The sequence below is a fragment of the Coregonus lavaretus genome (genome assembly GCF_964263955.1).
Source record: "Coregonus lavaretus genome assembly, chromosome: 11".
Classification (NCBI taxonomy): Eukaryota; Metazoa; Chordata; class Actinopteri; order Salmoniformes; family Salmonidae; genus Coregonus; species Coregonus lavaretus.
The window spans coordinates 27,508,448-27,524,481 of record NC_139998.1 but is presented as its reverse complement, the minus strand read 5'-3'; the positions used below and the strand labels follow the sequence as shown (position 1 = coordinate 27,524,481).

Genomic DNA, 16,034 nt, shown 5'->3' with positions numbered 1-16,034 from the left:
AGATAGTGGGTGGGGGGAGAAGAGAGGAGTCAGCGGTCTTCTCATGTATAGCCAAAAGGTTATGTGATGGTTGAATTGAGTAGTGGTTGTAGGTAGGTCACATGTATCCGTTGTGCCTGGTGGCTGCTGGTGCAGGTACGCTGGGAGCTGCTCGTGAGCACCTTCTCGCTCCTCCCTCAGTATAGCCGCTTCTCAAAACTACAGGAGGACAACACACAGACAGCAATCAGGAATACAAGTCAAGTCTCATTGAAACTCATATTAGACTAGATATACTAGATTGAGGGTTTTATGAAGTTGGTAGGGCTTTAAAAAGTCATGGTCTATACTTCTAACCCTGAGTCTTCCTGAAAACAAAAAGGTAACAAACAGAGAAAATTGCAGTAGGAAAAGTTGTGAGCACAGGGAGAATGTACTTACATGGCACAAAGGAATATCTATGATGAGAGCATGAGTAAGAGAAAGAGAGAGAAGACATTGACATTTTACTTCCTTCAGCGCTACTGTTTAACTCAGGGCTAGGCAATTACAGTGCATTCGGAAAGTATTCAGACCCCTTGACTTTTTCCACATTTTGTTACATTACAGCCTTACTCTAAAATTGATTAAATTGTTTTTTTCCCCTCATCAATCTACACACAATACCTCATAATGGCAAAGCAAAAACAGGTTTTTAGAAATTTAGATAAGTATTTACCCTTTACTCAGTACTTTGTTGAAGCACCTTTAGCAGTGATTACAGCCTCGGGTTTGGCACACCTGTATTTGGGGAGTTGCTCCCATTCTTCTCTGCAGATCCTCTCAAGCTCCATCAGGTTGGATGGGGAACGTCGCTGCACAGCTATTTGGTTGTCCTTCTGGAAGGTTCTCCCATCTCCACAGAGGAACTCTGGAGCTCTGTCAGAGTAACCATCGGGTTCTTGGTCACCTCCCTGACCAACGCCCTTCTCCCCCGATTGCTCAGTTTGGCCGGGCGGCCAGCTCTAGGAAGAGTCTTGGTGGTTCCAAACTTCTTCAATTTAAGAATGATGGAGGCCACTGTGTTCTTAGAGACCTTCAATGCTGCAGACATTTTTTGGTACCGTTGCTCAGATCTGTGCCTCGACACAATCCTGTCCCTGAGCTCTACGGACAATTCCTTCGACCTCATGGCGTGGTTTTTGCTCTGACATGCACTGTCAACTGTGGGACCTTATATAGACAGCTGTGTGCCTTTCCAAATCATGTCCAATCAATTGAATTTACCACAGGTGGACTCAAATCAAGTTGTAGAAACATCTCAAGGATCAATGGCAACAGGATGCACCTGAGCTCAATTTCAAGTCTCATAGCAAAGGGTCTGAATACTTATGTAAATAAGGTATTTCTGTTTTTAATACATTTGCTATCATTTCTAAAAACCTGTTTTCACTTTGTCATTATGGGGTATTGTGTGTAGATTGATGAGCAAAATGTTGTATTTAATCAATTTTAGAATAAGGCTGTAATGTGACAACATTTGGAAACAGGGAAGGGGTCTGGATACTTTCCGAATGCACTGTATATCCGCAAATGGCCAGTGTGGGTGCAGGATTCTGCCCCAGCTAAAGCAGTTACAATTCCAATACAATAAATCAACCATCATAGTCTTAAGTCAAAACGTAATTACTTGCATCTGCAGTTACTGCTTTGGCTGGAGCGAAAGCCTGCACCCACAATGGACCTCGTATGGTATGACTGCCAATCCCCGGTTTAAGTAGCAACTCCTAAACAACATGTAGTAAAGGAGATATGGACGCCACTGGTGAGAACAAACACACACAAACACACACTACCACCCAGAGCAGAGATAAAGGACACATCGGACACAGGCACAGAACATGAGACACAACAGGACAGGTTAGTCAATCACAGAGGAAAGGAGCACAGGATCTATAAGGAATTCCAGAGGAAAGGATGTGTAAGCGATACCAGAGCCAGGCAGGGACAGACTTACGAGTGCAGCCCGTGTACTCCCCCCTCAACCTGAGCTGACATGGTCCTTTTCTCAAACTTCAGCTCCCCAGAGTACATCATGGACCTGGAATAACATACAACAATACATCACAAAAATGGAACAGAGAGACACAGAGACACAGATCATATCAAAGAAGTGGAATACAATAACACAGTCTAACATCTGTTCATAGACAAACCGCAGTATGCAGAGGCTCTTGGCTCCGATGTCTTGGCAGCCATGTTGTATGCCAGCGATGAGGTATGGGGCAAATCTATGGATGGAACCTTTATCCTGGACCGACCCTGACACACCCTGAGCCACCTTCACCTTGTCCCCCTCACTGTCGACACACACACACACTATAACATCCCCCTCACTGTGGAGTTACACACATCTCTCTCCTTAGCCCTATTACTGAAAATAAACAAAACAATCTGTCTCCCTCTCTCTACCTGAAGTAGCGTTTCTGGCTACTGCTGTTCTTTTCCATGGCGTCCAGGGAGCCCATCCCACGATACTTCTTTAGTCGCACGCCGTCTGAAAAGAAATACTCCCCTGGGGCCTCCGTGGTAGCCGCGAGCAATGACCCCATCATCACTGAGGGCACAGAGGTCAGGGGTCAGAGGTGAAAGGAGGTAAAAGTCTGACCATCAATAGTAGCCTATGGTGTGGATATTCCTGTTTGTGGAAAAATGCTAAATATGCTGGGTGGGTTCAACACACACCTGTGGATGCCCCGAGAGCGAGAGCTTTGACCACGTGTCCAACAGTCTGGATGCCTCCGTCTGCGATGACAGGCACACCGAAACGCCTGGCATACTCTGCCACCTTGTACACTGATGTACCCTGGGGACGCCCACACGCCATCACTAGCACACAACACAAACATAACACAAAGCAACATGTCAGCAATTTGCAAATAGTTTGTATTTTTAACTAAACATTAGTCAAACTCTACACGCTCCTCCCTCCTCATCCTCCCTTCCTATCCTTCTCCCTCCTCATTTGCTGTTGCTCTCCCTGTCTCGCCATACCTTCCTGGGTGATGCAGATGGAGCCACAGCCCATCCCCACTCTCAGAGCATCCACACCCGCATCGATCAGATTCTTAGCTTGTGCTGCAGTCACCACTACAGGGAGAGAATGAAAATAGAGAATGGGGGAGAAAGAGAGAGAGAGACAGAGAGAGTGAAAATGCAAGAGAGAATCATGTGAAAGAGGCATTGCTAAAGAAAGTAGAGGAGAGGAGACTCACCGTTTCCTCCCACCACCTGTAGTTCAGGGTATTTCTGTTTGATGTAGTTGATCATGTTGATCTGATAGACAGAGTTCCCCTGGGAGGAGTCCTACATGGTAAACAGACAGGGGTTAGAAAGGAGCGGAACGAAAAGATAGGACAAGTAACCAAAAACACAATATAACAACCCAACACCTTCCCCAGACCCACCAACACCACCATATCGACCCCAGCCTGCATCAGCAGGTCCAGTCTGTATTTGTCCTCCTCTCTGGTTCCGATGGCAGCTCCACACAGCAGCTGCTTCCTCGAGTCTTTAGAGGCCAGAGGGTAGTCTCTGTTCTTCTTCAGGTCTGTCCTCGCTATGATGGCCACCAGCTCGTCACTGTCATTCACTATGGGCAGCTTACCTAAGAGAGACAGAGGACACAAGAAGAGAAGTTCTCTACAAAATCCTTTAATTTACCAAACAAAGATTGATCTTTGTCATGTCCTGTCTGAGTAAAGCGTCTCTACAGAACATTTTGTGTCAAATCCATATGGTACCTTTCTTGCTGCGCTGCAGGATATCGTTGGCTTCTTTAAGTGTGACACCAGCTGGTGCAACCACTAAATCTTCCCTCTTTGTCATGGCCTGCAAGAATCAGCCATACATGTAAACCTCACAGGAATAGTATTCAATACGACAAGAAATAGACTCACCCAGTTAACAAAATTATGTATACGGTGTGTCTTAGAAGTTAGGTCTACTAACAGTGATGTTCAGATGCACCAGTTAACCCTGCTGTGGAAAATAATTGTATGCTGTGCAACGAACAGGCAGATGCCACCCAACATGCCAAAATCAATTATCGTTGGAGCACTGCTGTTAACACTGCCTGAAGGTGTACCTGGAGACCATGAGCTCCCTTAACACCACAATATTATAACACAGATACATGACTGAGTATATTACAGTATAGACTGCTATATGAATGTGCTCAGTATAAGTACTGTAAGTAGAGGTTATCATGACGGCATGTTCTCTCAAAGCAAACCAGGGAGCAAAGTTCAAAGCCAAACCAAGCCATTTAGCAGTTCATCATGCGTTGCTTTGTAAACGTCTAATGACAATTGTAATGACTATGTCCAAACAAACATGCCATACAAACATGTCAAGCACAAACACAACGACCCCACAAACACACACCTCTTCCAGGGGTCTGTCATGGTCTTTCTCGGAAAGGAAGTCGATGTCTCGGGAGGTGACGATACCCACCAGTTTGCTTCCCATCTTTCCCGTCTCTGTGACGGGGATGCCAGAGAAGCCGTGGCGGACCTTGGCTTCGAACACGTCTCCCACCGTGTGGTGAGGACTCATCACCACTGGGTCTGTGATGAAACCCTGCTCAAATTTCTGACCACAAATAAATAATTTAAGAAACATCCTTCAGCAAATGTACAAGGAGGTTTGAGTGTATTCATGTACTGTTACATTGTCACAATGTCATTTGACATGAGACATTATACTGTTGATGTAGTGGTATATCAATATATATATATATAAGTATGTCGTCCAACCGCTAACCTCCATCTTACCTTGACCAAGCGGACCTCGTTGGCCTGGAACTCTGGAGTACAGTTATGGTGCATGATACCGATCCCGCCCATGAGCTACGACACACAGAGCACTGACCAATCAGGGTTAGCCGAACAAGATGTTTGTCCAATGAGACTTCAATATACCAGAGTCCAGGTATTATCCATTTATTTTATTTTATGGCAATACATAAAAACCCACAACCAAAAATACCACTAGTATAGGACGTTTTGTGACATATTTGTGGTCTTGTCTTATTGGTGTTGGCTGGATGAGGAGGTGAGGTGTGGCTCTATACTCACAGCCATAGCGATGGCCATGGAAGACTCAGTGACTGTATCCATGGGAGACGAGATTAGAGGAGTCTTCAGGGTGATCTTCCTGGTCAGAGCTGAAGTCAGGTCCTGGGAACAGGAAGTAGATGAGGAAATAGACAACAACATCACACTAATATCACATTACAGTGATGGAAAAAACATAACTACAAAAATAATGGCACCCTGTCAACCAAATATCTGTGACTGTCAGGCAAGAGCAATCAGAACATGCAATACCTCATCATTGCCATTAGGTGGCACCATGGACATGAGCTGTCCCTGTTCAGTCTTGTATGTACAATCATATACCACAGGGGACATACCCTTCTGCCAGCAGAGAACAAACAAGCTAGAAACACCACACCTGTAGCTTGCTAATGCAATTACACAGGACATGCCTCTGACTCGCAGCCATGAGGGACTGGTGTTGCTGTTCTCATCAGTGTTGTTCAAATCAAATTATATTGGTCGAGGACACATATTTTGCAGATGTTATTGCGGGTGTAGCGAAATGCTTATGTTCCTAGCTCCAACAGAGCAATACAAAACAATACACGCAAATCCCTCAAAAAATAAATATAGGATTTAAGAAATATATAAATATTAGAACGAGCAATGTCAAAGTCCGGAATATAAGTATATATGCATATGATGGTTTGTGTAGACATTATGGACAGTATATGAATAGAAAAGGTGTGTACAGCAGTAGTTACATAGGATGAGCCTTGACTAGAATACAGTATATACATATGAAGTGGGTATGTAAACATTATTAAAGTGACCAGCATTCAATGACTATGTACATAGGGCAGCAGTGTCTAAGGTGCAGGAATGAGTACCGACTGGTAGCCGGCTAGTAACAGCGACTAAAGTTCAGGGCAGGGTACTGGGCGGAGGCCGGCTAGTGGTGACTATTTAACAGTCTGATGGCCTGGAGATAGAAGCTGTTTTTCAGTCTCTCAATCCCAGCTTTGATGCACCTGTACGGTCTCTGCCTTCTAGATGGTAGCGGGGTGAACAGGCCGTGGCTCGGGTGGCTGAGGTCCATGATGATCTTCTTGGCCTTCCTGTGACATCGGGTGCTGTAGATGTCCTGGAGGGCAGGCAGTGTGCCCCCGGTGTGCCGTTGGGCTGACCGCACCACCGTCTGGAGAGCCATGCGGTTGCGGACGGTGCAGTTGTCGTACCACGCGTTGATACAGTCTGACAGGATGCTCTCAATGGTGCATCTGTAGAAGTTTGTGAGGGTCTTAGGAAGCTGAAGAAATTGGCACCTAAGGTTGAAGAGGCACTGTTGCGCCTTTTTCATCACACTGTCAGTGTGGATGGATAATTTCAGGTTGTCAGTTATGTGCACGCCGAGGAACTTGAAGCTTTTCACCCTCTCCTCTGCGGGCCGTCGATGTCGATGGGGGCGTGCTCCCTTTGCTGTCTCCTGAAGTCCACGATCAGCTCCTTCGTTTTGTTGACGTTGAGGGAGAGGTTATTTTCCTGGCACCACTCCGCCTGGGCCCTCACCTTAATGATGAGCTTAGAGGGCACTATGGTGTTGAAGGCTGAGCTATAGTCAATGAACAGCATTCTTCCATAGGTATTCCTCTTGTCCAGATGGGATAGGGCAGTGTGCAGAGCGATGGCGATTGCGTCATCCGTGGATCTGTTGAGGCAGTATGCAGTAACAATGTGGACATCTTGAAGCAAGTGGGGACAAACAGACTGGGATAGGGAGAGATTGAACATGTCCGTAAACACTCCAGCCAACTGGTCTGCACATTCTCTGAGGTCGCGGCTAGGGATGCTGTCTGGGCCGGAAGCCTTGCGAGGGTTAACACGCTTAAATGTCTTAATCACGTCAGCCACGGAGAACGAGAGCTTACAGTCCTCGTGAGTGGCGGCACTGTGTTATCCGCAAAGAAGGTGTTTAGCCTGTCCGGAAGCAAGGCGTCGTAGTTCGCGACGTGGCTGGTTTTCCCTTTATAATCCGTGATTGTCCCTACAACATACGTCACATGTCTGAGCCGTTGAATTGCAACTCCACTTTACCTCTGTACTGACATTTTGTCTGTTTGATTGCCTTACAGAGGGAATAGCTGGACTGATTGTACTCGTCCATGTTCCCTTTACGTGGTAAAATGTTGTGGTTCGCGCTTTCAGTTTTGCGCGAATGTTGCCATCTATCCACAGTGTGTGTGTTTTGCCCTGGGCATGTTTGCACAGGCACAGAAGCTGAGACTCCCTTTGAGGTTTAGTGTGTGTGTGTGTGTGTGTGTGTGTGTGTGTGTGTTATTCAACTGAGAGAAACACTCAGCAACCTCCAGTCCTCAGAGAGACAGAGGACCACATGAGATAAGTGGCTGCACACACACAGGGCTCCTGTGTACGTATGGTTATGATACCATATGTATTTGTATGTTCCAGGCAACAGCAATGGAGTTGACTAAAGCTGTAGCATGGCTATGCTATTGTATATGTAGCTTCTGTTGTTATTAGCAATGAAAAGGTCAACCAAACATACTGGATACTCACCACTTCATCAGAGATAAAGTCTATGAAACCAGGAAGAATCAGGAAATCACTGTAGAGAGAGCGAGGGGGGAGAGAAGGAGAGAGGAGAGAGAGAGAAATGGAACAGAGAGAGAACATTGTAAGGTCCACTATTACTGACAAGTATCTCATGTTTCAGACACACATCGTTTTGCCAAACAGTGAGAGAACTGATAGGTGAACTCTCCCCACCCCTTGCCTCCCATCACCAGTCCCCTGAACCCTAACCCCTGGCCAGCACAGCATCACATCCCTACACCCTTAACCACTTTGCATATCACACATACACCCTCACACCCCGTCACACAGTGTGTATTGGAGATAAAGCCTCTTTATAATACTCCCACTGTACTGGATGTGAGTATATGTTTGTCTCTCTGTGTAAACCTCCATTAGGGCTGATAACACAAGCCTAATGTACTCATTCTAATTTTAAAGTAATGGTGCATAATGATCCTTATTCTACTGGTCTGGTCTCACCATATCATCTCAGCAGTCAGTGAGTGTTTGATTTTACTCTGTCAGAAATAGGCCTACTAGCTAATACTGACCATCATTGGTTGAATAGAATGCTCGGGGCAGCAACATGGTGTCTGGCTCTGAAGTTGGCCAAATTATCTTTATGGTAATAATACTAGTATCTCACCATAACAGTCAACCTGGGGGAAGGGTCATATTCATGCCTTTCAGAGCTCTCAGAGTTATCGGGAACTGTGAACACATCTGTGATACTCCCGTAATGGCCACATAAGTAAACAATTCAGCAATCAGCAACATGGACAGCAACACAGTTTCAGCAACGCTGTCATAGATAGCGCCACACACCTGTAGCTGGTGTGGCTACAGGCAGAAGGCCTCTTCAGTGAGTCTCTCTTTCATAAACTTTAAATTGCACAATTATAGGAATTTCAATCAAGATAATTGGAAATGCTGCTCTCTAACTGGTAGAACGTATATAAAATATTACTTGTATGTGAGTCCGTCCCCGATAGAGAAGAGCTGCTGAGCCGTCAGTCCATCTTCAGGCACGTATCCTGTCCCTCCACTGATCAGATAGTCAGCCATGCTGGAACACACACACACTTACATTCCTTCCTCTCTCCCATATACTGTACATAGGCAGAACCCTGCTGACCATAATGGAGGCGAAGTGCTTCTAGACTCTAATGCAGGATTTGTAGTTTTCACCCTGCAGATTAAATATATAGACAGATTGAATGATGTAATCCTCCATAATACTGTATCTCCATGTTTCATCTCCATGGCTGTCTGTGAAAATTCAAAGAGCTCCTGGGTAGAATACATGCTCGTCAGTGGTGTAGTGAAAGGTAAACGTAAGTAAACGCAGTTTACGTTTATTTAAATTTTTTTGCTCAACAGTTTATCCACCTTTGCGGAAAAATGCATTGAAAGTATAGGGAGCGTTACTTTTTTCACTGCGACCTGCGATCAGAGTTTACCCACCAATATTTTACCACTATATCACTGATGCTCGTAAAACCATGTAATCCAGAGCGTGTTTTGCTGTAACCTACCGTTTGTTGTTTTGACGTGTTACAAGGGAATATACTGTATATAAATAGTTGTCTTTCTTCTGCACCCTATGATTATGGATGGATGTAGGACAACATCACAACAACACAATTTTACCTTCAGTGTGGTTGTTTACCTCTTAATTACATAAATACCTTGGCTCTGTAATCTGGAAATGTTGGTCAACCTACAGACTCTATAACCCTGTCAATGGAAACTCTTTCAGTCTGTGTGATGGTCAAGCAGCAGGTAAGAGGCTTTAGTTACATCACTGTCTCCTAGGTAGCAGCTAACTGGGATTTATAAAGCTCACTGACAACCTCAATGAAAAAACCTTGACTGGCAGATTAATGTTTTGGCAGTTAGTTCATGTAGATGAAAGCCAGTAATTCACTAGGCTAGTGGCGTCTGGGACCTGGGACCCAGTCAGGGCTCCGTTCCTGACTGATTGTTAGGGCAATTGGATTTTAGCTGATTATGACCGGTATAGTTGTTTTGTTTCTCACCTGTGTGTGTGTATGACTCACCTCTCAGGTTCGTATCCGGCTTGGATGCGTGTGGCGCTGTATCTCTGCGCTGCCGTCTCGTGGCCGTGGCCGTGAGGGTTGGTGTGTGTGTAGGCTCCATGGGGGTTGGCATTGGGGTGTGTGTGTTCCCCTTCGCGGGGCAAGAGGCGCGGCCTAGCGGGCTCGGTATCACCAACTATACGGCGGTAGTCGATCTGGTAGGTGTCACGCTCACCTTCACCAAACCTGTCGTAGCCTTGACCCTCCATCTCAGAGAAATCCAGGGCTACGGCCTCCACGGTCGTTGTCTCACACACACACAGACCTGACTGACTCCTCACACACACACACACGCACACAACCGACGCCTCTCGCACACTTGCACACTTGAGGCCTCACTCACGTCTCAAATGCACATTCAATGCCTAACAACTGTAATGAATTAACACACCTGACATATCACACACACACCTGCACATCAAATGCCACAAGAAAAGGCTTCCCCAGAGTGTGTGTTCTTTCTCTAACACACTGCTAATACAGCGTGGTCTGTGTCCATTCACTGTCACACTAGATTATCAGAAATTCACACAGACACACTATCTCACAGCTGTGTCTTATCTCTTTTTAAGATATCCATAGGACAAATTGAAATCATCCGGTCTGTTTCTTTGGGGTGTTCTCCTGTCTTCTAGACTCTGTGCAGATACAGTGCATGGGAGATGAGACCTGAGATTGAAAGCCCTGGTGTTCCTGAGATCGAATGAAAGAAAGAGAGACAGTTACCTCTCTCTCTCAGTCAGACAGACACGGGAAGAGTGGGTCACGATGCAGGCTCAGAAGGCCTTTGAGGAGGAGCCGGTTTTAGAGAGATGAGCTGGAGCTGAAGTCCCAGGTCCTGGGTGAGGCTGAGTGAGTGTCCACTAGATGTCCCCTGGATGTTCCCCGGTCTCAGACAGTGAGGTGAGCACCAACAAGGGGTGATGAGAGGGTGCTGGGAGGATAGAGCAGGCCCCCTGATGCCTGGAGAGCCCTGGGAGCTGAGCTAGTGGAGGTGTGAGAGATAGAGAGCAGTTTGTTTCTGAGACTACCAGACTTTTTCCTCCACTCTCCTCTCCTGGCTTAGCTCTGTTTGTGACAGTAGCAGACGTCAGTCCTACAAAGAGGATTGGAGGAATTAAAGCAGGAGGGGGCAACGAGGGAGTGAGAGTGGAGTGATAGAGAGGGGGCGGAGGGAAGGGTTGGGGGTGGCGACACACTTTCCCCTCCCAGTATCGCCATGGTGAGGGGGTGTGTATGTGTTACCAGTCTGACTGCTTGTGTAGGCAGGTTAGCTAAACTAAACTCTGTGCTGCGCTGAACCCATTGACTGAGCGGAGGGTGACTGGGTTGCTAGGGACGCTCGCAGGAACATCATCTGCAGATGACTGCTTGTGACAGTTACTGAGGGATTGGACCAAAAAAGCCTCTTCAATAGTCACGTCTCTCTCTCTCCCATTCTCTTTCTTTCTCCAGTATACTCTCTCACTCTCTGCCCAAACATGTACGTTTAGCCACCCTTGTTTGTAGGAAACCATAAACAAAATTCATCATTTGACCAAATATTTAGGAAGAAGTCATAATTTCATCAGTTGGGGTCTCTATAAGCTTCAATATGAGATCCTAAACTTAGCATGAAAGTGCATCCTTATAGCTGTGTGGGATAATATAGTCCAAATCTTTGCCTTGGGGTAAGTTGAGCCAATGGCCATGGGGTAAATTGAGCCAATGGTTGAGCCAATGGCAAGTTGAGCAAATGTAAGTGTTTTCTTCCCAGGGGTAACGCAAGGCATTATGGCTGGCATATGAGGTAACAGGGCCTGGCCAATGTTAAAAGTATAAAAGTGATTGTTAGGTTTAAGCCTGTCACGCCTGTGTTAAAAGACGCTTAAAATTATTAAAAGACAAAAAAGCGATTGTGATTGTGTTGAATTGTGTTTGGGAAATAAAAATAGACATGGTTTTAAAGGGTGGTGGTAATATTTCATTCAGTACAGAAATTTGTAGGCGGCTTAACTTACCCTATAGCTCTTAAACTCTAGGTGGCATTCTGCCATCTCCCTACAGTTTTCAGCTGTTAGCTTAGCCCACGACTGCCTCATGTGAACTAAAATCCCGACGCTGTGTTTTAACGTTTAGAAACGTCAATAATCATCACTTGCGATACGGCTTTCGAAACATATGGCCCTTATCTTTCATCAGTGAGAAAGAATCTTTCACATAAAAAATATACACTTACTGTAGCAGTTTTTGCACAGATCCATACAGCTATGGGTGCTTCCATCTGAGGAAACTACACTTCCCAAGTTATGCTTACACACAGGTGTTCGTAGCATGCTAGATAGCTAATTAGCACAGGTGGTTTTCCATAAACAAGCACTGTAACATGGAGATATGGCCGTGTTGGAACACTAACCCTAACAAGGTGTGTATCAATTTAACTTTGTTATTTTTTTTGTTGTTGCTGGTATTTAAGATAAGGTCCTTATGCTTCCAAAACCGTACCGCAAGCAATACATTAATATTCATACCGAGAGTCGGGGATCTCAACAAAACTCCCCCTTACAGAAGATGTCTTCATCCAATGACTCTTACGGTGTATGTGTAGTAGTGCCCCACAGTGGAGGTGTCATAATACCCATAAAGCCTAGCGGTCAAACAGGGAAATGGTTCCAATCGTTTTTCCACCATTCATTTTTCCCATAGGGGATTTTAGAAACACTTCTAATAAGGGTGTGACGTTTTTATAACAATGTAAATCTCTATCGGACAAGGTGACTTTTATCAATATATTCGGCTCCATTTACTCTCAGATTCGAAAATGCTAATTAGCATCAAAGTAGACATCATGCAAAACTACAAGTCCCTACAAGCTCCTGCACGTCATCTCTAGCTGACACCTTTGCTAACAGGTAGTGTGTCCATATAAACTTGCACAAGAAAGTTCACAGAATTGTCCATTTAAAGAAATGTAGCCAATTTATTCATTACCACATTTAGCTAACATTAGATAGTTAATCCAGAGATTCTTACCTTTGCCTCGATTCAGCAGTCTCGTCCAGATCATCATGGCATTTGTAGCTCTTTATGATAGCCACATTAGCAGCTAATTAGCCTTTCATTTTGGGGGGTAAATGCAGGCGAATATATTGATAAAAGTCACCTTGTCCTAGAGAGATTTACACAGTTATCAAAATGTCACGCCAGGGTAAGCCTAAACGAAACACAGCCCATATTTTAAGTGTTTCTAAAATCCCCTATGGAAAAAAAGAATGGTGGGAAAACAATTGGAACCATTACCCTGTTTGACCGCTAGGTTTTATGGGTATTATGACTCATAATGTGGTACTCTATGTAATGGAACTGAGAGTCATGATCAAGGGCTAAACTTACCCTGTCCCTGGGCTCAATTTAACCCATACCCGGGGCAAGTTGTGCCAAGACACCACTTTTTTGGGACAAGCTATGTTTTCAAATCTGTTGTTTACATGGATATTGATTATTTCCAGGGATACACCACATCGTGAAATATATGTAGATATTTTTGTTAGTAAGAATACTATATTTCCCTTGACGGAGTGATGCTGAATGTAAAAAATGCTCGGCTTACCCCACTATGCCCTAATGCATTTCGCTACACTCCCAATAACATCTGCTAAATATTTGTATGCAACCAATAACATTTTATTTGGTAGCCTGAAGCCACTCTCTTCTAATCAACAACCTTGTATTTTCTATTCCCATTGTCCATATTGAAAAAAAATATGAATATGTTATTCTCTGGATGTATGCCTATCTCTATTCGACATGTCAAAAATGCATGTTTGTTTTACATAACACAATGGCAGTATGAAAATGTATGCACTCACTAACTGTAAGTCGCTCTGGATAAGAGCGTCTGCTAAATGACTAACATTTAACGCCACAAGGCTATTTGTACCCGAACGTTCCACAACGTTGTGCCTGCTAAACGCGCCCCAAGTGGAGTCTGTGATGATGACATCTAAAAAAACGCGACAGTCACTTCAGTCGTCAAAACGCGACGACAATGGCCACATGTGTGATGCTACGTTGCTTGTCTTCCAACTTTACCTCTGCCCTGCCCTTGCTCTACCGTTTGGCACAGCTACCTCCCTCTCGGCTGGTATCCAGGGCATATTTACTACGGACTTTGTCCACTTCCACCCGACTCTCATCAGGTACTTGGCTTGTGGACTTCGTAACACAGGTGGCTAGCGTGCTAGCTAACAAACACGCTATCTAGTTCATAACAAGGACGCATAGCACGGGCATAACGTAGCTAGCTAAGCGTGTGATTAGAAGTAGACTGATAACAGTTTTTCGGTTTGTCTACTTTTGTGTACTCGGGAAGTAATTGCACTTTTCTCCTGAATTCCACAGCTCTTAAATTCACAGACAAACACGAATGGATACGAGTAGAGGGAGCAGTAGGAACGGTTGGCATCAGCAAATTTGCACAGGTGGGTTGTTCTCACTAGCGTATGCTCCCACTAGTACTTATGAGCCACATTGGGACCTGTGGTCTTACCTACCCAGTGTCCGCGTGTGTTGTGGCTCTTCCAACACAAATCACAGATAATCAGTGTTATTGGGAGTGACACATTTAGTTAATTGTCATTTAGTCGTTTAATTGAGAAAGTCATAATCTAAATCTGTGTCTTGCAGGAGGCTCTAGGAGATGTGGTGTACTGTGGACTACCAGAGGTTGGCACACAGCTGGCACAGACTGGTAAGGAGCAGTTCCTACCCTACAGACTTGTATGGAGGGTAAATTACTGCTGGTTCTCTTGGGTTATACTAGTCACCCTTGCCTTCCTCAATACCTGTTTTTTTAAATATTTTTTATTTCACCTTTATTCAACCAGGTAAGGTCAAGACCTGTTCATGACCTTACCTATCGCTGTCCGTTTTTAGATGAATTTGGAGCATTGGAGAGTGTGAAGGCAGCCAGTGAGTTGTACTCTCCTCTAACCGGGGAAGTCACAGAGGTCAACACACTCCTGGCAGACAACCCTGGTCTTGTCAACAAGTCCTGCTACAAAGACGGTGAGCATACATACACACACACACACTCTACACCTGCAGACATGCATGCATACTCTACACGCATTCCACACGCGCACACACACATCAGTGATTATTTTAAGGAAAGAAAGAATATTCAAACAGGGCCTGTGACTAGGTTAACCCCTCACCTCTGACCTGTAACCCCTGCTGGGACAGGTTGGCTGATGAAGATGACCATTGCCAACCCTAAGGAGCTGGATGCTCTGATGGATGAGAAGGCGTATGAGAGATACATCAGATCCATAGAGGACTAGCACCGCCTAGCCCCAACCCTTATCACCCCTACCCCCTCACCTGCCTGTCAATCACTAGTAGAGGAAGTGCACCAGTTGTGCCGTGGAGTCAGATGTGACACTATACCGGGGAACCCACAGAGATGCCAGAGGAGCTGCAGAGCTCATCCGTATTGACCTGCCAGTGTTATTGTGCTCTGAATGTTAGGAGTCTTTAGTGTACTGGTAATGACTATGATTTAATGGAGATGTTGGGGACAAATGTCTTACACACGTGACATGACATTTACAGTATATGGCTGATGTGGATGAGTGATACTGTATGAGTCCGGATGCAGACTCTGGATGAATCTCAAGTCTTTTTCTTGATTCCTTGTGTCCTCTTGCCGCCTCCTTCTTAAAACAGAGGGTTTCGCTCCGATGTTTTGAGGAAAAGGCTTTTAAGATTCATCCTCAATCGCTCCTCAGGCACTGAAGGCCTGCCCCAAGCACAGGGGATGAGGAACTTAAGACTGAATACTACTAGGAAAAATAGTCCTCAGAATTTCAGTCCATCAAATACAGCTGTCTGGATCAGTCCATCTGATAGGGGAGGGACTAACACTAAAGCACTTTGGATCTAGCGCAGGCTGGTTTCTACTGTATGTTGAGCCTCTGTATGTACAGCATGTACTGGCACTATAGAGAGGAGATTTAAAAAAATAAAACTTACACTTGTGTGTTTACTTTGAATGTGTTAGTATCTTTTCAACTTTATCCCCCCTAAGTACTTTCACTGAGATGTCTGTGTAGTCTACTCTCGGACACTAGATTGGAAAGACAACACTTACATATTTTCCACTTGTAATATTGTATAAAATGTATTTTTCATTCAAATGTATTATGTTTGCTTGAATTCCTTGGTACAAGTATTGCACTTTTTATCACAATGACACACTTAGTAGCAGTCCTTGTGATTGATCCAGCCTCCATTACTGAAT

At 44.9% G+C, this 16,034-nt stretch overlaps 2 protein-coding genes across 2 annotated transcripts; one reads left to right on the top strand and one right to left on the bottom strand.

The window, feature by feature from the left end:
- Nucleotides 1-97: 97 nt before the first annotated feature.
- Nucleotides 98-9,972, bottom strand: LOC311137289 (inosine-5'-monophosphate dehydrogenase 1a-like; the record flags this gene model as incomplete). The annotated part of the gene is made up of 16 exons (XM_084171717.1): nt 9,716-9,972; nt 8,623-8,721; nt 7,638-7,686; nt 5,097-5,198; nt 4,794-4,868; nt 4,405-4,611; nt 3,762-3,849; nt 3,426-3,625; nt 3,234-3,324; nt 3,013-3,108; nt 2,704-2,847; nt 2,431-2,575; nt 2,175-2,318; nt 1,976-2,059; nt 421-437; nt 98-198 (listed from the first exon to the last, which is right to left on the bottom strand). Exons 1-16 carry the CDS (start codon nt 9,961-9,963, stop codon nt 98-100), a joined length of 1,890 nt encoding a protein of 629 aa, XP_084027843.1. The 5' UTR covers nt 9,964-9,972.
- Nucleotides 9,973-13,761: 3,789 nt separating this feature from the next.
- On the top strand, nt 13,762-15,786 carry LOC311137295 (glycine cleavage system H protein, mitochondrial-like). The gene is made up of 5 exons (XM_084171724.1): nt 13,762-13,932; nt 14,135-14,214; nt 14,420-14,483; nt 14,669-14,800; nt 14,978-15,786. Exons 1-5 carry the CDS (start codon nt 13,782-13,784, stop codon nt 15,073-15,075), a joined length of 525 nt encoding a protein of 174 aa, XP_084027850.1. The 5' UTR covers nt 13,762-13,781; the 3' UTR covers nt 15,076-15,786.
- Nucleotides 15,787-16,034: the final 248 nt, after the last annotated feature.

Excerpts from the sequence above, each read along its gene's own strand:
- LOC311137295 (XM_084171724.1), top strand. The coding sequence starts at position 13,782 with ATGGCCACATGTGTGATGCTACGTTGCTTGTCTTCCAACTTTACCTCT. Across the intron at positions 14,215-14,419 it reads GCATCAGCAAATTTGCACAG|GAGGCTCTAGGAGATGTGGT; the intron begins GTGGGTTGTTCT and ends TGTGTCTTGCAG. Across the intron at positions 14,484-14,668 it reads CACACAGCTGGCACAGACTG|ATGAATTTGGAGCATTGGAG; the intron begins GTAAGGAGCAGT and ends GTCCGTTTTTAG.